This window comes from Chelmon rostratus, chromosome 8, assembly GCF_017976325.1.
Source record: "Chelmon rostratus isolate fCheRos1 chromosome 8, fCheRos1.pri, whole genome shotgun sequence".
NCBI classification, from domain to species: domain Eukaryota; kingdom Metazoa; phylum Chordata; class Actinopteri; order Chaetodontiformes; family Chaetodontidae; genus Chelmon; species Chelmon rostratus.
The window spans coordinates 19,834,424-19,857,882 of NC_055665.1; the positions used below are offsets into that span (position 1 = coordinate 19,834,424).

At 39.3% G+C, this 23,459-nt stretch overlaps 2 protein-coding genes across 2 annotated transcripts in view; both read left to right on the forward strand.

Moving 5' to 3' along the window:
- csmd1a (CUB and Sushi multiple domains 1a) overlaps positions 1-11,497 on the forward strand; it is a 70,510-nt gene extending 59,013 nt beyond the window's left edge. Inside the window, exons 6-7 of the mRNA XM_041942376.1 lie at positions 11,247-11,315; positions 11,355-11,497. Coding sequence (XP_041798310.1) covers positions 11,247-11,315; positions 11,355-11,497 — 212 coding nt within the window. The remainder of the gene's footprint in view (positions 1-11,246; positions 11,316-11,354) is intronic.
- Positions 11,498-14,593: 3,096 nt separating this feature from the next.
- LOC121611032 (CUB and sushi domain-containing protein 3-like) overlaps positions 14,594-23,459 on the forward strand; it is a 158,139-nt gene continuing 149,273 nt past the window's right edge. The window contains 4 exon segments of the mRNA XM_041943392.1: positions 14,594-14,626; positions 19,734-19,857; positions 21,096-21,173; positions 22,696-22,783. Of these exon segments, the coding sequence (XP_041799326.1) occupies positions 14,594-14,626; positions 19,734-19,857; positions 21,096-21,173; positions 22,696-22,783 (323 nt within the window).

The window sequence follows — 23,459 nt, forward strand, 5'->3', positions numbered from 1 at the left end:
AATCATTTGAGCTGCAAGTGAGCACTGGCTGCCGCCAACTCTTTCTCCCAGCTCTACAGTGTGACTGTAGGGTGTCATGGAGAATACATGATATTGCCCTGGGAAATTGAAAATGAGCAGGTGATTGATTTGTTTTGGCCTATTTTCGTTTGATCTCCATGATTTGCTTTAGGTTAATTGCATTTTAATGATTGACAGCTAGATGGCTGTGTGATTGGGGCACTTGTCTGTGCCACAGATGTAGTCAAGTCTGGCATAAGTCTTCAGGACTTCTATACATTTATTAGCATCTGATGGGATGGAATGATTGTAATGATGTGGAATAGGTTGATTAGAGTGTCTGTGGCTATGAAGGTTAATTAAAAATCTATTGCGGTGCAAGTAGCTTGAATACGTGAATGCTGTAAGCAGGAGTGGTATATCTACTAGATTTTTGCATCTTCATTTGGACTGTACTTTGACTTGAGGGGAGTATGAGACTTGGTCTCATCTTCTTTGTAATGTGTACTGTTTTTTCTGGTTTAATGTTTTTCTTTATAATCGATAAGCTGTTTGCTGCTGCTGCTTTACTGACGTCACAGTCACCTCTCCTCTCAGACTGCATAGGTAGCAAAGCCAGGTTACATGAGCTGCGAAGAAAGTGATTAAAAGCACAGCGAGTCTGTTATTTTTATCTGAAAGCTTTGGGCAGTGATAAATAAATACAACCTTACTTTTAGTCCGTTGTGGTTACCCACCAACTCCAGAATTATTGAGATCATCCCTGAGGTGGGCCAGCAGCAACTCAAACACATATAGTAGGTTTAGCAGAGAAAAAAGACTGATCTGAGGCCATGGTCTTGAGGATTTGAAATGAAAGTGCTACATTATTCAGTCATACCTGAAACCCATGAAAGTGCAATATTAACTTACGTCTTTTCTCTTGTCTGGCAGCTAGAATATACTGCGACTGCTGATGCGCAAATATTGCAAACAGTTAAATGCGAACCCAAAATAAAATGGATTGTCGGACTGTTAACCTTTTTACACATGAATGTTAAGACCGATAACTAATATCAATCAATAATGTAATCACACAGAATCCACTGGTTAAAATTGACTGTAGGAGATAGGACATGGTGCATTTTACAGGTCTGACATTATAAATGTAAATCTGCTAATAATGCACCAGCTCTTAACACCCCATACAATAAGAGAAAGCACAGCAAGCTCAGATTTTCCACATTATGTATGAGAGTTTTCGTCTCACGTAGAAAAAATGATATGAATGTATACAGACAGCAAAAGACAAAATCAGTTTGCATTATTAAGATATTTCCAAAAGTTTCAAGAGCCTGAATTGCCTGAGGTGTAATAATTTTCTGACGCTTGGAGAGCTTCATAATGATTTTTGCTTATTTTCCACCCAGAATCTTTCTAGCACATTCAGAAATACTGTGTTGGCCAGGATTTGAACCCTTAAAGACGCTGCACATATGTCATTGAAGGAGGGTGAAGAAGAAGCAATAGAATAATGATGGTTTCTTTGTGACAGCTTGTTGATGGATGACTGACTAGTGCTCTTCATACCATGCTGTTTAGTCCTTTTTGTGCTTAGATGAGACCCGTCATCACAAAGACGCAAATATTACATTACATCTGTGGAAAGATATTGTGCTGGGAAGAGTGTGATCTGTGCACAGTAGGTAGGGAGTCAAAGTAGTGCAACCACGATTCTTGTATGACGTTGACGTTGTATAAAATGTAAATAAAACAGAATGCAATCATTTGCAAATCCCTTTCAACATAAATTCACTTCCATCTAAGTGCTAATTAATTTATATAATATAATATATATAATATATATAATATATTATATAATAATTTATTTGGTCAAGTTTTAAAAGTGAAAGTCTTTCCCATTCTTGATAATATACAATATCAGTTTCTCAACTGTCTGGAGTTTCTTTTGTCATATTTTCATGTATAATTTCTGTTGTCATTATACACCACACATTATCAATGAGAGACTGGCCTGGAAGGCATGGAATTAAGTCATTTTTAGGGCAAGGCGACTTTGGCCTTTGACAAATACAAATTTATTGGGGTATTGCTGCCAAAATGTAGGGCACCAAGGCCAAGACTGATGGCACGATAACATAAATGATAATTAATCATCATGAGGACATTACAGTGTACAATCAACAGCTAGGAGCCAGTGCATTGAAAAACAGTACTGAGTTTATTAAAAGTGTATAATAATGTGAAATGTACACATGAAATGTGTCAGAATTGTCAATGTTACTTATAAAAGGGAAGCTAAAAAAGGGCAAAGGGGATACTGAGCTTTTAAGTTTCATCAGGAATCATTTATAACACCATCAAGCACATCATGTTGGGGATAGTAGTTTAAAAACACGTACACAAAAGGGTGATCATTATCTGCATACTGCCATTACAAATCAGTACAAACACACACAAACCATTAGTCAAACCAATAACTAACCACAGTCCATGAATATCTGACAACCTTATTATACTTTAGCAGTCCCCTAGTGTTTCTGTGGTGCTGGCAAAACATTAAAAAATATACATACAGTATTTGCATGAAACAGAAGCTCCCAGCACTCTCCAGGGAAAATATCACACCAAACTCCCTTCAAAAAATATGACGTATTAACAGTTTCTTATGTCTGCAAAAACACATTACTCTAGAAACACAAGATGTCATATGTTGACAGTCTTGTGCTTTGCATGTAGTAGTGCATTATTTGTAAAAACAGTTTGAGATGTAGACTCGTCGGACCACAGCATGCGTCCATCTCAGACGAACTCGGCCTCAGAGAAGTCAGCAGCATTTCTTGATGTTGATTTATGTGGCTTTCACATGTTTAGAGTCTTACCTTGTGTTTTTAGTTTACGGGCAGTGGTTTTCTGAAATGTTCCAAAGCCCATACAGCAATACCCTTTATAAAATCACGTTCAGTTTTAATGCACTGCTGCCTCAGGGATTGAAGGTCACAAACATTCAGTAAGGGTTTTTGGCCTCATCCCTTATGTGCAGAGATTTCCCTGGACTCTCTCAGTCTTTTGATGATATTACCGATTGCAGGAAAAAAAATCCCCAAATTCCCTGTAATTGTGTGTTGGGAAACATTGTTTGATAAACTGTTGGTCTATTTGTCCGTGCAGTTTTCATTGCTTGTGAATGAATTTTGAGGATTGCAAAATGAGTATTCCACAACTTTCCCAGTCTTTTGTTGCTCCAGTCCCAACTTGTTTGAAACATGTTGCTGCATGAAATTCAGAATAAGCAGATATTTACAAGAATCAATGAAGTTGATATTTAATATATTGTTTTTGTACTGTTTTCAATTGCGTGTATGTCAAAAAGGATTAGCAATTTATCTCAGCCACAGCTTTTCTGTCTGTACAAAGGACTAAGTGTGATCATTTTGCATGATTCAAAATTAGGTAAGGCGGCCCATATACTTTATAAGTGCTCACTTATAGAGGCTATTGTGATATAGACTCAAAGCTTTTGAGCTGCAGTCACTCAGAGCAGCTTAGCATATAGACAAGTTAGGTTTAATCAAAGTCACAAGCTTGTCTAAATCTCCTTCGGACATTTCAGCACCTTTTTTATCGTGCATTTGTTTAACACAAGAGAACTGTTCAGGTGAGAAGATTTAAGTATTTCTGGCAATTTGGGTGAACCTCAAACCTGTGATGCGCATACTCGGGTAGGCAACACTGCTTCCATTGCTTTTGCTGTGTCAGCTTCCCTTTACCCCAAACCACCATCAGCAAGTGCTTCTGTCGTCTCATTTTGAGGCAGGGGAGCATTGACACTTATTTATGTTATTATTTTTAGACACAGCCACACAGCATTACACAGCATACTGCAAGGACAAATAAAATAACATTAGGCAAAAGCTTGTAAGGAGAATGATTGAAAGCCATCCCCACATACAGATCATTTCCTTCCAATCTAACGGAATAGTCTGCTGTTGTGTTTTCTTATTGCTCTGTACTGAAAAAGCCTTATCCAGCTTTATGAACTGGCCTGACCCTAGAATAATTTACTGAATCAAAAATGAAAAGTCATTTTGGAGTAGGTCTACGTGTATTGTCAAGTGTGACACAAATGAAACAAATCAGACTGATCTGTCTGTCTTAATTAAATAAATGAATACATTTTGATACTGTTGGACTATGTCTATTTCTACTAGGTCTAAGATATACAAAGTCATCCAAACAGGAGAGAGGATATACTCAAAAGATTTTAATATACAATCCTAAGTAATCCCAAAGCCAGCAGAGCAAATTTGCTCATGCCACCTCATTCTGCTGTGTAGGGCACAGCAAAAAGAAAACGGTTCAGCATATGTTTGAGAAATAGCAAGCTTGGAGGGAACAAAAAGCTGCAGATGGAGGGTTCCTTTCCATTTAAGGATGGTGTTAGCCTCTGTTGCCACAGGCCAGAAACATCACTCCTTTTCAGGCCCGGGCACTGCTTGAGCCACTCTCTCTCTCTCTCGTCTAAATCCGGCCCAGCTCCTGTATGCGGGCAGATGGTCCTTTGATCTTTTTTCCTCAGAGATCCTGGCCTTTCTGCTCATCACCAATTGTTTCACACTAAACACACAGAAACACAAAATCTCTCCCCAATCCACCTTCCACCCCCCACTGTCTCCCAACACCTCAGTCTTTCAACCAGTCACCTCCTTTTGTGACTATCTCTCTTTCTCTCATCTTTCTCCCAGTTCTCTTCTCCATCCTCGTCCAACTTCCAAAGTCCAACGTGTGTCGAATGTTTGTGTGTGCACAGCTGACAGAAACACAAAGGGGTAGAGGAGGAAAGAAAGAGAGAAATGACAGGGTCACATACAAATTTCCAAAACAAATGCCGTGTTTAAAGCAGGATAATGAAGCAGCGGAACCAAAATTTGACTAATATTAAATGTCATTATGAAACCGTGGAATTATCAGATATATATTTGCTGGACAGAGTTGTCAACTTTCATTAAATCAAAAGTGGTCACTGCAGTGTTTACCCTGGAGGCACAACATGGAAGTCAGCATGGATAAAGTGATGTAATTTATTTTTTCTTTTCCTTAGTTTGTCTCCTTATGAAACAACCCACACTCAACTATCATGTTTATGGAGCTCTTTTATTGCGAAAAGCAACATTTATGGGTTAGATCGCGGCTCGGGTTATGTAATAATTCTGCAGTAACCATATACTGTAGTGGGTGTGAAGCCATCATAATCCAAGGAATCGTCCTGTTCAGATTATCCATAAATGTCTGTTTATCCTGCGTCACTGTCCCTTCGAAAGAACGACACTAAAGCTTGAAAGGTCAACAGCAAAACAGAAAGAGGTAAGTAGTGTAGGAATGGAAAGTCAAAGAGAATGAAAGACTGACACGAAAAACCAGAGAGAATCAACTCCAAGCAAGCACAAAGGCAGTGAGATGGAGAATTAATAGCTATTCTAATCTTGAGTTGCTACTGCTCCTCCCAGGAGCCCATTTCGATTGCTTCCATCTAAATTGTCTCTGGACATTCATTACACCAGGCAACGAGACAGCAAACAGGGACAGCATGGTATCATGAGAATATGGTCTATTGATACACTGTCATTCTTGCTGCCAACCACTGTCCAACAGAATAAGAGAATGGGGCCACAGAAGAACCTTGCTCCTTTAAAAGATTTCCATATCTGGTAATGTGACTAGACTAACCACACAGCTTTCTGTGTAAATGTCTTTTCAATCCTGTGCTACATGAACTAAGATTTCAAATAAGACAATTTGACTTGCCCATGGCAAGATTTTTCAGTCCAAGTGAGTGCTAAGTCGTCTTCCACAGTAAGACCTGAAAATAGCTGCCGCCAGACATCCTTACATTAAATCCAGAAGCGAGATAACACACAACCATTTTAATACTGTTTAGGTTAAGAATGAGATTACCAACATGAACCCCATATTTAATATTCATTGATTTCAAAAGATTAATAATATTATCATTACATTTTCTCTGAAACAAAAAGGACCTCACTCTGTTAGCATTGGTGTTGCTACTGTGGTGCCACATTGCTCATTGAATCATCGTCTTCTCTCATAATTCATTTAAAATCTGAAATTAGGGAGAGATGGTCAGTATAATGAAATGACTGCCAGCAGTATGCATGGTGCAATATGGATTGCATCTCTGCACCCATTACGGATCTCTTCACTATTCATCAACCCTATCAATGTTTAACATGACTTGCAGCTGAGCAAATGAGGGATTTTGCCTACTGTAGACGTAGTCAGTGCCTTTGCATTAACACAGAGATTATTACAAAGGAAAAACCTGAGGTAGTGTTGAAAATTATACATAAATTCCTTCTATCCTTGGGGGTGAATATTTCTAAGTAGAAAGACAAGTGTTGTATATCTGATCAAAGTCAAGGGGAGAGGCTTAATCCCTCCTCAAGTAGCATTAGATTGCTGATGCTGGGGATGTAAATGAGCTCAGCTAAAGCAGTCCTAATCCTCACCACCATCTTTTTTTTTTCTTTTTTTACACAGCCACCATTTTTGAAAGAGACAGATCCTTCTTCTCGTCTTTAAATGCAGAGCATGCTCTAATGATTTGCTAAGGAACACGTTGCACAGCATTCATTGCCTCTTTTATGTCACTGAACCTCGTTGGCAAACTAGCTCAAATGTGGCCATGCATCCCAGTGAAGTAGTGCATGTGAGTATATGCAACGTGTCAGGCATTATCCAGTTGATTCCATTTAAAATTCTCAAGCTGCGAAGCCTTTTTTTGAGCCCCAGACAGCAGTTTGCTGCTTCATGATTTACAGCACCATGCATGGATGCTTCTCAAAGAACCAGCTAAGAAACCTGTCCTAGCACTTCTGTACGATAATGAATTCCTCCTAAGCTTCTACCCAATTTACATGTGCAATTTAATCGACTACAACTGTAGACACATTAATGAGTTATAAGTGAGGTTATAATCATTAAAAGCGGTTGTGAAAATCTATCTTGTGCCATCGAGGCAGCCCTGTGCTGAAATATTGGTGATTAATCCATAGTGCACAAACCAGAGAATGACAGCTCTTTAAGTTTCACCAAAATGTCTCTTTAAAGTTGTTTGCAGGTAGCAGACAGTTACCACCGCAGTTAGTTGAATGTCATAAACGATTATCAGAGAGCATGTCTGTTATCATGGAAACCACTTCATAGGAAACCATTAAGGAGCTATTTTTTCATTGTTTTTTTTTATGATAATGTCAATGTAATTATTTGCTGCGGTGGCAACGTTGTGTCCTCTGTACCTTCCAGTCAAAACCTAGAACATCAACAGTCCTGGATGACAGCCTGCTGTTTCTGCTCACTGTCTGCATGCAGCTCAAGGCCAAACTTAATACACTCTCATCTACAGTACTGGGTCTTTCTGCTCTGTGATGATATTTGATTGATTTATATATGAGGATCTGAATGCCCTAGGCCCTGCATATTATTGGATAATAGTGCTAGTTATAGTGCTTTTGCATTTAACAATATGAAAATGTTGATGGTCTTACAGTGCACTGTTAGTACATATGTAATTCAGTTACAGCTTCCTTCACATCCAGAGCACTGAAGGGGAGATTGAGGAAGTGTCTAGAGGAAAGAGGGGTCGTATAACATCTTCCTTGTCTTTTCTTTTTTACTCTACTCTGCTCCTGACTATTGCACATTGAGCCTGAATAATCTTGGTTCTAAGGGTTTTTCTCCTCCTGTTGCTTTATACGGTCATCAAATCACAGTCTTGCTTTTGCTACCTTCAGCGCTTTTAATGCTCGTGTGCATCAGTGTGTTTGAATGAAATTACCCATTGTCCCCACAGGGATCAATTAAGTTCAGTCTCATCCTTAAGATAGGGTACTCATGTTGATGTCAGTGTGTGACACAGTGCTTCATTAATACACGTAGCTAAATTTTTTTGTTTCACAAGTGCTCATTTTGTATGGCACTGTACTAGAAATCAGTGTCACAGTGTTCAGTGAGTTTATGAAAGTGCTTACAAGGGCTGTCAAAAGTGGCCCAAAATGACAATGAGAGAAATGCTACTTGTATATTATTTCAACAAAAACGTCTTTTAAAAGATCTACATACTTACACTTAAATAATGCCTATGCCATGTTGTCGAATTATGCACTCATTTTGGCTTGACATACATTTCATTTTTCAGTCAATTAAAGTTACATCGTGTGTGCAGATCCACTTGTCCTGGAAGACGTCAGTGTCCCTGAATTCTTGTCAAAAATTATCTGATTATGGACCCTATTTTCCCATGTTTTTGTGTCCAAGCGACAATCATTTAAGAAGTTTTTCAGTATAGAACAAGAGCACAGCAGCTGGCAGCCACGAAAGTAATTTATCCCTTCAGGTATTTACGCACAGTCAGTTTACATCCACTTAAAGCTCAGATTGTTATGATAAGTGTCTGACAACATTATGGAAAGGATCTCTACAGAGATACCTTCTTGAAAACAAAGCAAAAATCACCCAGACCTTATTGGTTCGTCTTTCCATTGTTCCAACAATCATCACTAACTCTGGTGTGGTTGAAATAAACTCTTAATTTACTGAATCGGAAGAAGAGCAACAGGGGAAGCAGCGTGTGGAGCTGGAATATGTAATATTTTCACATCTAACTCAGGACATTATGACAGGAGAGACTTAAATGTTGACCTTCAACAGATTTTCCTGGTTAAAAACAAAACAGTAATTACAGGACAATAGAAACTGGTTTTGTGCCTCCTGCCCGTCATGCAGTACTGTCAATGCTGTCACCGCGGGGTGCTGCCGTTAAATGACCTTGTCAGACTGTCATGGTTTTTGTGTGTCAGTTTATTGATGCAGTTGGAGTCGTCAGATATCTAGGCTGCTTTCTTTGAATCTGTCTTCTTAGACTTCTTGTATATTCCTCAAGTGTTAATGATTTTTGGTTTGTTGATTGTGATCGCATTGTCTGTGTTTTCATAATAGATGTCATTTTCCGTGTCCAAAATTGTCGAATTATTGACTCCTCCAAGCAGCGGGAACATTACCAGGGCACGATACTTTTCTCTGACAGATATACCTAGCTAGACAGATGTACCTATTAAACTGGCTACTGAATTAATGTATGCATCAGTATGGAAATGGAATTGTTGTCCAAAATGATCAGTATTTTCTTCAAACACTGTGTGATTGTGACAGTGACAGAGATGCACATAAAGGTTCTTTTGATGCTGCCTTTGGCTGCCAAAGTTCAACCAGGTCAGTACTTAATCGAGAATGTCTTTATTCTCTGAACAATATTTGCATTCTGTTATTTTTTTTTTTTAAATATATAAATGAATAACCAACAAATAAGTATGTGTTGATGGGGGAGCTCTCTCTAAAAACAACCCTTTATAAAGAGTGCACAGAACATGGCTGTAGCATAGTCATCAATACCTTTAGGTACACACACACCCCTGCGTCTTACAGACACACACTCACCCCCACCACTCGGGAAATCTGTCCATCTTTGTCTTTTGCAAAGTCCTAATCTTTTCTCTTTTCTTCTCTATTCTTTGTATCCCTTTGTCTTTTTTCTCTCGCTCTTGATTTCCTCTCCACTTGTCGTTTTCTCTCTCTTCTCCTACACTCAACCCCGTCTCATTATCTAACGCCTCTCCACCACTTCTTTGTTGCTCTCTATGCCTTGATGGCCATGAGGACAATTTGCGGTGCCCCGTGTCTGTCATCAAGGTTAAAAAGTGATATGGCTCCTTTGGTCAGACTCGCAGCACTTTAATGTCAGTTTAATTTCAGCCTTTCTCCAATTACTCTGCATATCTACTGGGCACTCTTTAGAATGTCATCTTAAATGCATTGAGGTAATATAAAATTTGTCACTCATGATAAGTGTTATATAGTGGAGAGTATGATCATTTCAATCAGAAACAATCATGACTCCATGTGCTTCTGTTGTCATAAAACTGCAGGCATTCAACAAATAAAGGCCCTTGTTGTAGTCTACAGATGACAGTCTGCACTTGATATGAATCATGTATGTGTGGACATCACTGATGTCTCCCACAGCTTCAATGCCATCTCCACCCTTCTTATAAAGACTTTGATCAATTGCTATGCTTCAGCTAATGTGTCAAAGGACATGGATCATGCTAACTAGAAGCCCCTGCTCTCCCATCTTTGCCCCTTTTTTTCTTCATCTTCTTTTGAATTTCACACATCCACTTCCTTGTTCCTTGACCAATCGTGTAATGCAGCATACAGGAATGTTCCAAGGCTGGCAGCTCTGACAGCCCTGAGTGGAGCGCTGAGCCATCAAAGGTTTCAGCTGGCACAGCTGAGTGTCACATATTAGCCTTAAATGATCTGAAAACTGTGAAAGCCCTGCCATCATTAGAATTCTTTAGGGAGGAAAAAATCGGATACAGGGATAGAGTGGAGAGTGGTGAGTAATAGTAGAAAGATCTGAGAGGGCTCGAAGGAGAGGAATGGAGAGAGAGAAATGAAAAAGGGTAGGGGAGAGAAGGAAAAAGGGATGTGGCGTGAAAGAGAGGAAGCCACTGTTATGGTCAAGTGCATTAACATTCAACTGACGTGTTATGCTTCCCGCATTAGGAAAAAAAATGCAATCTCACAGCATTGTAAGACCTGTTTATTACAATTTGTTTGTTTCCTGAAACATGAGGGGGCTCAGAGGACACAATGATGAAATACTGACTCTTAGATGGATGGGAGGAGAAAGAAAGATCACAAAAGAGATTTTTTTTTCTCCCTGCATAGAAACTGCACACAAGAAAGCTGTGACAGAATTAGTACACAATTAGTTGGTAAATATAGTTCTGCCCATTGTCACTTGTCTGAGTGTTTCACCATTTTTGCCTGTGTAAAGAAATACCAGCAACCTTTTAATCGTACATTTCATGATGTTAATAATCCCATAATTGTGCTGGACTTTATTGTAGATACTGGATTTGACAACATGTGGATGTTCAGAAACCAACAGAATGTGTTTTAATGGCTTGTGCAGCTCTGGCATTTGCTTCCACATTGGTCTTTTCTGGTTTGCATTCATTTGAAGGGACAGGTACTGATGTTATATGCCTGAAGCCACTTTTTTTCCCCATGTTGAACTTTGAGTAATAGCTCTGGAATAACCCAGAAACCATCAGTTCTCGCCTCACGCTCCCCATTCTGCTTTTCTCTTTGGTGACTGACAGCGGAGGACACGTGCGGCGGCACCCTGAGGGGCTCCAGCGGGCTCATATCCAGCTTCGACATCCCCAGCGGTGACTCCCCCGGTGCTGGCGGAGGTGAAGGTGCTGGAGGCCTTGGCAGCAGTGGGGAGTGTAAGTGGACCATTCTGGCAGATCCGGGGGACACCATCTCCCTGGTTTTCACTGAATTTCAGATGGAGGAGAAGTCGGATTATCTGGAAGTTGAGGGATCTGAACTGCCAACCATCTGGTGAGTTAAGCTGTGAGGAGGAGTGAGAGCGTGTAGTGCTTGTATTTTCAACAGATGATCCTTCGGTTAAGAGTTTGACAGGAGGTGTGTAAGTGTGTGTGTGTGTGTTTCGGTGCATGTGTCGTATGGTGTTGACAAGGTCTTAATAGAAAGGTGTTTGTGACTTGTGTGAGATGAGGTTCTATTGGTGAGGATGCAGGTTTGGTTTCCATAAGTGTTTCTGACTCATGTATTGACTGGAGAAGGATAACATGTACAAAATTCTCTCAGGAAATTATATTTTTTTTGTGCTATACTGAAACTGTAAAATAATGGCCTATATTCTGTCAGAAAACCGGGCTGCATAAATAAATGTCGGCCAGAAAGTAAGTTTAGAAATCCAGAGATGCTTGCACTTTTATCATAATTAGTGTGTTTTGAAGTCAATATGAAGTCAGTTTTGATTGACAAATGAAAGTTCCAGTAAAGTAAGAAGTAAGACCATGTTTATCCCAATATCACATACAGTAACAAACTTATTTATACTATTGCTATCACATATTACATTATTGAAACAGAACAAAGGCATTTTGAAACTGAGGCAAGTACACCATCACTTAGTAAATGAGACACTTAAAATAGTACAAAATAAAATGATTAAAATACTCAACAATAAAGATAAGACCAACAATGCTGATAATGTTTCTATTGGCTTTAGAGGCACCCAGCTGCAGTTCCAAACCAAGACCAAACTCTCCAAGAGTATAAGAAAGAATGCCCTTGAAAAGAAAGCAGAAAACCCTCATCATTTTAATGGCTGGGTTTGCAATAAGGAGCTGTATGTTGGAAAAAGGCAATTATCCTTTATTAACTATAACAATAGGATTATAATCCAATGACAAGATTTGTAAATAGCTGCTTATTCTGAATTTGATGCAGCACATTTCAAACAAGTTGGGACAGCAGCAACAAAAGACTGGGAAAGCTGTGGAACGCTCCAAAAGCACCTGTGTGGATCATTCCACAGGTAAACAGGTTGATTGGTAACAGGTGATAGTATCATGATTGGATATGAAAGGAGCATCCTGGAAAGGCTCAGTCGTTCACAAGCAAAGGATGGAGCGAGGTTCACTACTTTGTCAACACATGATTGTATAAAGCAGATTTCTATGTGGGCTCAGGAACACTTTGTAAAACTGTAAACACAGTTTGTCTGCACATGATTACATTCTGATTGCAGGTTGTCCAACAGTTTAAGAACAACATTTCAATTCAAAATTGCAAGGAATTTAGGGATTTCATCGTCTAAAATCTGTATAATGAAATGATTCAGAGAATCAAAATTCAAATCTCTGATGTAAGGCACGAGACAATTCCCCAGGCAGGACTGCATTAAAAACCAACATGATTTTATAAAGGATATTACTACTTGGGCTGAACAGTTCAGAAAACCATTGTTGGTAAACGCAGTTCGACGCTGTATCTTTCAAATGCAAGTCGAGACCCGTGTCCTTTGGGCTAAAGAGGAAAAAGACCAGACCAGCGCATAGTTCAAAGCCAGCATCAGTGTGTGTATCTTGTCTTAGTATTCAATTGAATATCAGTCAAAAATAATTTTCCAATGATTTAATCCAGGGATGTATCTATCTAGCAAGTAATCTGTAAAGAGTAATCTTTGCATCCGTCAGACACTATATTAAGGTATATTAAGGTATGTGAGGGATATTTGGTGAAAACAAAACAAATGGACATTCATGGCGTGAATTAATTAATGTTTAGCCTAGATTTACAGATTGCAAGAGAGCTGGCTACTGTATTGCTTACAAAGAGAAGTGGGGGCTTGGTAAAACAAGGCTATATTGCCTTAGGATTTTCTCTTAGTTCTCAGGATAACAAGGAAGCCTGCTGAGATCTTAAAGCATGCAAAGGAACAAAGGCTCAGTATGTATGGTTGAGCATGACCATGTAATGTTTAATAGGAGCAGCACTTTACAGTCAGCGGCATGTATTGGAAAAAGGGGCAATTGACAGGCATGCAAATGTACCTTTAATGAATTTTCATGGATGGTTTTGTGCAGAAAATGTTTTAAATATGCCTTGTGGTTCTGATTGAATTAAATTTAATTCTGAGAGAGGTCACATGATTCCCTGTTGCATAATTCAAATTAAAGTGCACATGAATTACAAATCTTTGACAGAGTTTTGTTTGAAAAGCAGCCTTCAGACACCTTACTTAATGGCTTTCTGTATTGATGTAGAAGTCACTCCCAGCTGAAACAAGGAAATATGAAATGGGTCTGACCCCCAACCTTGAGGCCCAGGTCATCCATCTCTTCTACGTCCCATATGAATGAGATCAACCAGCAGGTTGATGTGCTCCTGCTGAGCATTAATTATAATTGGACGAAAGATGCTCCAATCAATCACTGAACTACGAGCTTTTTTGTCCCTGAAAGTCAGAGGCGGACACTGTGTCACAGAGAGACAGAGAATCAAAAGGAGAGCTGCTGTGATGGCTGCTAAGTATTGTATGTTGACGTAGCTAAAGAGAGTGTGACAGGGAGCTGATATGGGATGACACTGATTTGTTTTGACGGACCATCAGGTAACCCTCTTCTCTTAGGTATAAAAGCTCCAAAATGAACTCTTTAACTGACAGAAGCGCCTCTCGGTTTTAATCCCTCAGAACCTTGGTGGCAAAGGCTTTGTGTTATCTCATGTCTCCTGTTTCTCAGGATGACGGAAAAAATGGTGTAAATGGTTAATTATTTACATACAGTTAAGTACTGTATACTTTTATTCAATTAGTCCTCTGGTCATTACAGAAGACTGTCGCTTTGAATAGTAGCCAAATGAATGGCTTTCAAGCATTTTACTGGCCAAGCAGTTTCAACAGAGAGGAAAGCAAACAAACAGACCTCTGCACCTCAAGTCCACATAGTGTTAACCCTAGTGACAAAGAAAAGGGCATGCTGGGTAGGTTACTTCCTTGCAACTTTAAAAGAAAAGCATCTATAAATGCAAATCAAATAATAATTTTATTTAGCACAGCATAGTAGTAATGAGTTGTTCCATTAGTATCGTACACATTTTTGTTTAGATTAACTTTAATGTAAATGATATGTTTTCATGTTTTTATCACATTTCTTAACTTATGAATTGCAAATGAAACGCATGAATAGATTACATTAACTGTAAACTAGGAAACAACACAGAAACGCAAACACTTTTCTGTTGTGTACATTCAGGGAATATTTTATTGCCTCCATTTGCAGCAGGGTTTCTTATACTTCACTGCCCATTTCCTCATCTTAAGTTCTCAGCAATTGCAAAGCTGTCAAATATATTAAACAAATTTAAGTATGCAGTACATTTGTATTCACTTTTCAAAATCATGGAGTGAACAATTTCAGCTATTAGGAATGTATATAAAACATATCAGTAAATCAGACAAAACTTCCTGTGACCCTGTGTGCTTTCAGGCGACATGTCCATAGAGTTGGAACCTGTCTAAGGAGAGGTTAAAAACACATGTTGTTTTTATTTATCAGGTAGTTTAACAAGCAGCTTCTTTATTTGTGGGAGTTTTACCTGTGTGCGTGCCGAGCGGTCACCACACATCACTTGAATACTTTGAAACTCCAAGATGATGTTATTGTATGTCACCAAATGTCAGTGGCTGTCAGCCAGAGTTCTCGTTTTAAGCCCTACAATCCATGTGGGACCCAGCGAGCTTGAGTGCAGTGGGGCCAGAATTTTAGAGAGATGGCTTCAGCTCAGCCAGGTAAACAAACAGACAAGAAAATAAACACGATTCAGAGCGAGCAATTCTCTCATGCCCATAAAATTCATTGCCCTTGCTCCCTCTCTTTTTATGAGTGTCTCTGACTGCGTACAAGGCCATTGGACAGCTAAACTTTGAAGCATCCTAACATATAGCATCAGCTGCAGGCAGAGACAAGCAAACTGTCAATTTACCCTTGGGGTTTAGAGCTGCTTAATGATGATTGACAGCCTGGAACCTCAAAGTCAGCCAGATTTAACATCTCCTCTTAGCCTTTTTCAGGCAAATATACTTAAAGCGTGACCCAACTTAACTTGTTATCCTCTCTCAACCTGTGTCAACATTACAGTTCGTTGTCAAGTTACAAACATGAGTAAAAATATGAATGCTGAAAATGAGCTGTATGTTAGAAACCTTGATCCCTGACTGCAAAGTTAACTTCAGTGGTGCGAAATAAGAATTGCGAAATAATGACAGAAAGTCAGCACAGTTGGCATTTATTGATATCTAACATGATTAATGAGACATATATTCCACATAAATGGCATTACTGAAAATATATTAATGTTAATTCTGATATATGTACTTGTATCATTTTGAACTGCCTAATTTTGCCAGCCAATTTCCTGAAAGTGTATGATAGATGATGACTTACACTAAAAACCAAATCCTGATAGTTGAAAGTACACAAAATCCAGGACTATGGGGCAAGAAATATGTTTTGCTGACACCTCTTAGCAGCTTTTATCCTTTTATCAATTGAAGATTTCTATCAGATCTCCGCAAATGAGTTTATTGATTCCATTGTCGTCATGCCGGGGAAGGTTGATGTGAGGCTACACATCAATCACGGTGAAAATAGACAGAAAAAATCTCTGTTTCTTTTGGTAACAGCCAACACTGGAGTCTGGATAGACCAAGGAAAACAGTTCTTTGTTATTCTTCTGACCTTTAATGTGATTGTATAGCCTTGTTCACAAAGGGCAAAAACAACAAGCTGTAGATTACACGTCACTCATTGTTTCAGATATGGACAGAGAACATAAAACCTGAAAGGCTTTGCAGGTATTAGATACACTTTTTGTGCTTATGTGCTGTGAAATTTTGTCAAGAAATGCTTTATTTTTTCATACTTTTCTCTCCATGTCTACTTCATTTTCTAACTTTCTGTCATCCAGTGTCTGCAGATTTTTCGACCTACTCTAACGTTGATTCTGCATATTGTAACCGTACTAAGAAAGCTCAGACTTTTGCTAGATTGCTGCTTTGCTGAGCATTCTGCCAATATTTTATTTGGTTCACTGAGAATGAACAATCCTATTCCAACAGTGTGGCTAAATGCTTGTCAGAGGAAGATTACAATATTTAAAACAGGTTGAGAGCAAGAGGTGCCCTGCAGCTAAATTACCAACTTTATTTAAATTACCATTTGTATTAGATTCAATTTCTTCTTTCCGGGATTTATTATTGATCTTCCCAGGCAAAAAATAACCCATCAAGCTGTCTCCAAAAGCTTTCCTCTTCAGCCGTCAGACAACGAATAATGCAGCGTTTGACTGAAGGAATGTGAATTGACAATTGACTCAGGTATTCCACCAGGGCAATTAATGTAAGGAGCCACAGTGACTGGCTCACTGCTCTCAGAAGCCAATCTACTGGCAGACAGGCACCGAGCGGTGTAAGTGCATCTCCTGAACAGCCTGTGACGAGGGACTAACTTGAGGAGAGATAGAGAGCTTCTTCCTTATCACATAAAATATTCTTGCAATTACTCCCTCTTGTCAGATTTTATAGAATGTATGTGGGAGGAAAAGACAAAATCACCTGGCCTTATCTTTTTTGACAAATTTGAATTGAATGCTCACTATCTCAGATGCACCTACGTATAACCTGCCTCTGTGAAACTAAGTAGAGACGCCAGAGATTTCAGCTTAGCGCTCTGCCCTCAAGGCCAAACATTTGGCCACAGTAACTGCACACTGGGACTTGTTACGTTGGTATTCTGATGAGATTGCCATGCTCCCTTCAACTACTCATCCTATCAAATCAGGCCCATTTTATTCAGAGAACTTCACGAGAATTCTCGAATGTACGTCGTGAACCTATGTCAGAAACTACCGTTAGTCCTGAAGACTCCCCAAATCGCTGATAGGAAGCATGCTAAAACTTGGACGAAATCAAGCACGTAAAAAACACTGCACTCATGCAAAGAAGTAATCACTGAAAAACCACATTCCATATCTATGAAGGAACAAATAGACAGCCAGAGTGAGTCTGCAGAGATAGAATGGCAGTGCATTATGTGAGGACTCCATTTTTCCAATTGGACTTTCTCATCTTTTGTCACTCAATATGCGCTGGAGGAGATACAATAAGAAAACAGTAGACAGCACTCACTTGTTCTTATCTGTGTTAAGGAGACTGGGCAGCCCACTTTCCACAAGTAATTTATTTGTTTTCATGACAGTTGCATTGACGAGTAGCAGCAGGGAGCATAGAAGTTCTGTGAAGTGGCCCTGAATTATTTTGCAGAAACATTTGGCTGCTGTTAAAAACTTTATCACAGTGTGGACATATAAGGACGACTTGAACAACAAAAGAGTGTGAGAGAAATAATATAACAGAAGTCATTTTACTGTTACAACATATTCCTTGACGTGATAACTTTAGTTCATCAAAGAAAGCACGAGAAGATTTTGGCACACATGTTATCAATTTGTCAGGTCACGTCGAATGCTGCTAGTCTTCCCTCTCTGCCGGCCTCTAGCCTGCGAGCACATGTGTGTGCATTTGGGCATCTGTGCTTGCTGCGAGCACAGCAGCTGGAGGGAGTGGCGAGGGAGTGCATTGCTCTGTGCAAACCAGGCGTCCCCAAAATTATATCACAATACACTGCGTATTTTTTCACTTTGTACTCTCATTGCTTTATGTAGCAGGGAGATTTTTGCATGCAGACTGTTATTGTATGTGTAAATTAATAGAATGGTTTACTGCACATGGATACAAATGTACTCATTGGAGTAAGAGCCTCTATAAGGTGTCGTTGAGCCTTTATTTACTGTTGATGGCAGATCATGTTTCACTTCCTCTGCCATATTTTGCCCTTGTGACAACAGTATATTCACCTCCGTTGGTCTTAAATTTGTAACATCACTCCTGTGCTGCCTGGAGCATCTGTGCAACTTCTGGAGGGGTACAGCTTTATTGTCACAATCCATTTTCTTTAAGACTCCTTGTGATAAGTTTCAGCTTCCACCACAGGAAACATGGAGGCAGTTTCTTCTAAATACTTCAGCTACCTGACGGCTGCTCTTTTTCTTTCTGCCCATTTATTGGTGTCATTAGCATTTTATCAATGAGACAATGAGAGAAAAGGTCAACTTTTGTGTGAAAATCAATAACCTTCTTGAGGAGCTGCCATCATCTCCCCTGGTGATGGATAATTTGGATTAAAATGATAATTAAAAAAAATTCCATTTAGTGTGCCAATCAATTAAAAATAAAACAAACATCAAGTCTTCTTTCTTTATGCAGTGGCCACTAAGAGAAAAAGTCCCTCTCAGCCTTTTGGCTTGTCTTTGTCTCACCCCCACTTTCATTTTTTTTTTATATTGCTTGTGTCTGCCTTCCCCTTATGTTGCTCTGCAGTAAATGGCAAAGAAATAATAGAAAAAAACTAACCTTAAATACGATTTCACGCACCCTTACTCACACAATAGCGCAGACATGAACGGGTGCGGGACATACACATACAAGTAGACAAAGTGGCAAGTTAACAGATTTGTTTTTTTTTTCCACTGAGCCCGTTTGGGAACACAGGGCTCAACTGCACCATGCTCTTTTTCAGCCTGGCCCAAGCCTCCGTTTAATAGCTAGAATGGCATTGTGCACTACGCTGCAAGGATTGCAAGGAAATAGAAAAAAAGGCAGAGCTGGTCAGCCAGACAAATGAGAAGACCCATGGCAGCTTTAAATCTCATGATTATAGTGTCCCTAATAGTGCAGCCACACACTGAATGGAACCCATGATCTAAAATACTGACACATACGGAAAGACAGATGTAGGCACAACACACAGAGACTTAAGTCATGCAGATGAGGTTTGACAGCGTCAACTGCACATAGGATGACATGTCTGCACATAGGTAAAACACACTTTATCTCCCTCACACACACACACACACACACACACCTGTACATATAAGAGCAACCAAACAAGAACCTGCAGAGTCAAAGCAAGGTGGGTTATTTTCTTGGTTTAAGGGCTGTCTTCATTTTCTTTTCAAGCCTAACGCACTGAGTTCATCTCTATAGCTGAAGTATTTACTCTCCTCTAATTCCTGTGAATTCTTAATTAATTTGGTTTTCATTCAGTCTTCATTTCACTCAATTTCCTGGTCTGCGCTGGTGACGAAAAAGCCATGTAGTTAAATGAAAGTTAAAATGGATGACATGTGTTTTCTTTTATTTGTGACACTTTACGCTCAGGCTAACTGGAATGAATATTCCAGCACCCATCATCAGCAACAAAAACTGGCTACGGCTGCATTTTGTGACAGAGAGCAACCACCGCCACAAAGGCTTCAGGGCTCAGTATCAAGGTAAGACATGATTACTTCATTTGCACATCATAATAGAGCCCCCCCCCACTTGAACAAAAAGGGATAGTCGTAGGAAAAACACACTGTAATTACAAAACATGTTTTTGATCTTTGCTAACTGAATATTAAACAGTTTGATTAATACCCCCTCTGTAGAGGGCATGAAGGCTTTTTCTGCTTCAAACCATTGACTTCAAAGGGCCTCGTTAATCAAAATTTTGAGAGATAAATAGTGTATATACTTCCCCCCTTATAAAAACTCTGGCAGCTCAATAATCCATTACCCTAACATTGTTCTTTGGCATGACTTTAAAGTCACAGTATGTGCTGCATATACTATACCATAACAGCTTTAAGCCTGGCTTCAAGCCACATATGAAGCCTGCAGCTTCACCATAAACGCTCTATAAAACCATTTAGTAACATGCATGTGCGGCAACTCAATGTAAATGAAGGCATAAAATTCAGTTTCATTGCATTTATCATCTACTGCAGTGCATTGTGCAGTGATGGAACATTTTTATATGCATTTCTTATTTATGATGTCAAGGGTGGATATTTTTCAGCAAAGACAGGCGCTGGTGGCTTTTATTACACAGTGTTTTTTTTAGCATGTAATAGTCCTTTTCTGGTCACTAAATAGGTCCACATCCTAATTCTGTTTATAACAGGTTGAATTAACCAGTTGACCTACAGTTTAGCTCAGAGGAGAAGCCTCATGTTTTCAAATTCAAGTAGCCTTGGTTTTGCTTGATCATTCATGCTTTTGGCTATTCTGTTGATCCTTCAAAATTATGACAGCCACTTGCATCACCTGGTTTTTTGTGCAATCTGGCCCCTGCTGTGTTTAATTAGACTGTCTTAAGATGTAGCAGTGCAGTCCTTGCTGCTCTTTGATTCTGCGTGTTACTTCCCCCCCTGCAAGCTATAACCATTAAATCTGCTCTGACCAATCAATTTCCATCCACTGTGTAATATGTCTGAGTTATATGAACAAACAAATGAAAATGAGAAACTAATTTAGGTTTTATAGAATTGTCAGGGCAGCCCTTCAGAATGCATCAGAGCCGTCGGACGCATTTCTTTTGAAAAAAGATGCACACCAGTAGCAATTACATTTTGATGTTCTTCATAGGACCAAGTATTATCCAGAGAAAGAAACACTTGTACTGTATCTTCTCACATCTAATACTGTAACTTCTTTTATCTAATGAACTCTTTCTATTGCTCTCGACCAGTGAAAAGCTCTGGAGAGCTTAAATCCAGAGGGGTAAAATTATTACCAGGAAAGGACAACACTAACAAACTGTCTTTGAGTAAGTCTTTTATTTTTCTTATGCAACTGTTTTCATTGTTTTATTTTTGTTTATGTAGGGCTTGCGTTCTGGGTCTCTGTTTCTTTCTTGTCTCTCTTTTTTTTTTGCTGCATCATTTGGTGAAGGAATTAAGCTACAGTACTAGATTTTGCAGAAGTGCAGTCTCTTTTTCTTTCTGATGACCTATTTCCCCTTCTGTCCCGGACTTCCTGTCCTGACAGAAATGACCTCTGCTCAGGCCTAGTTATGTATCTTGCAGCGAAATGCTAAATTTGATCAGTTCAGTTGGCCAAAACCCTTTCTCTCTCATTCTGTACTATTTAAGCAGCACATCAGATTGACTTATATTCATGCACTGTGTGCTCTACACACACAGCAGTAGGCAAGGTTGAGTGACCACTCACTTGTCCGATGATTTGTGTATACTTCAGACCAAAGTGAATGCATTCTAATTGCTTGCGGAGCTCTGTCATTAACATAAATCTTGAACACATTCTCCTTTAGCTCAACAGTGTGCTAAGCACTTCAATGATAACAGGTTGTAATCTTTATTACCTTATGTGTCATAGATTTGGCATTGCATGGAGACATGAATAATGCAGATGGCTGTAATCTTTTCTACGAGACAATACTGTATGTCACTTAAAAGACTGTGATGAGACGCTTCCCATGCCTTTTGGATTCATTGCATATAATTGAACCCATAACTTTCTTATAACCCGCAACAATCAACTTTAAAGCTAATGAACTTCCTGAAAGAGTTTGGAGAGGAGAGCACATGCCGGTAGAGCTTCTCGCGCTATAACGGAAGGGTCCTTGAGTGTGTGGGGTCATGTCTTATTGCAAATATTACAACAGACCTCAACAATAATTATGTTGCTACATAATTCATGAATTTCGTTTGCAGTGTATGCAGCCTTTGATTTACAGATCGTAATGTGAGGGGGAGATGAGCTTGTTAAAAGTCAGAACACAAAATAACACTGAAATATCTTCCTTCTTCCAGGCCACCTTTCTATATTCCTACTAAAGCAAAGGCTATATTCAATATGAAACCGTATCTGCAAGGCTTTATCTAGTGTACTTGAACTATTATGTATGCAGAGTCTCACTGAGTGATTATTGTAGCTCTTGCAATTGATAGTTGAAGGTTATTTAATCCTCTTAGTCCCTGTTGGGCCCAGATATATTTCCTTCTATTTTGTCTAGCTCAGGTAAGAGAGTTGCATTTACCCTCGGCACTCACTCAGATATAACAAAAGACGAGTGTGTAATCACAACGGCACTGCCAAATAACTGGCAGTCGAAGGTCTCTGACATTGAGAGATGAGGTCGATTTATCTAACTCATGGTTCTCACACCCAAATTCTGTTCCCCAGCAGAACTCCTAAACATTGAAACAGACAGAGTTATCTACTATTCAAGAGCTTTTCACTGCAGTGGATGTTTTCTGAAAGTACGGAGCTTTGACAATTAAAGTGCTTCTCTCACAGCGTTCTTGGTCCTTCTCTTTCTCACTCAGTGAATGAAGGGGGAATCAAACAGGTGTCAAATTACTGCCCTGACCCAGGGGAGCCAGAGAACGGCAAACGGGTCGGCTCCGACTTCAGGTCAGTTGGTGCTCCAGCAGCTGAAGTGACGAAGCTCATATTTGTGTAGAGGAGAGTTAAGGAGTGGGTTAACATGCTCTCCATCCAATTAGAGTGTTGTGACATGCAGCATATTCCAGATATTACTGTCACATTCTGGTAAAGCAAAAACATAATCTGTGTGCACATAATCCCATCTTTCATCTTGTCATGTTAACTCGCATCAGTTTTGAAACTATCATCAAATGTTTTTGCGGGAGTCTTGGAGAATGTTTTTGTAAATATTGTTCAGCATCGTGGATCTGCTTTTTCATTAATCAGATCCGTTCAGCTTTCCAGGCAGAAAAAACCCAACATATCCACTTCCAGACTATTTACTTTGACATGTAGCAGACTTCCATAAGTCCACTCTTAGGTCCCTGCGCAACTGAGTGTATTTTTCTTTTCTTTGTCCATGTAAATAAAGACCCTTTGTGTAAGATCACTCAACACTTGACTCTCTTAGCTCTGATGTGCAATATATTTCAATGTCAAACATTCATATACAAACAGGACAAAGGACATTGTTTTTTATGTTTTGTAACTCGGGCAATTGCAGTGTAAGTAGGGAGGCAATGATAAATAGCCTCAAATAGTCACTAATATATCCTCTTAATGGGATATATTGATGAACAGTGCAATGTAAACCTGAAATGAA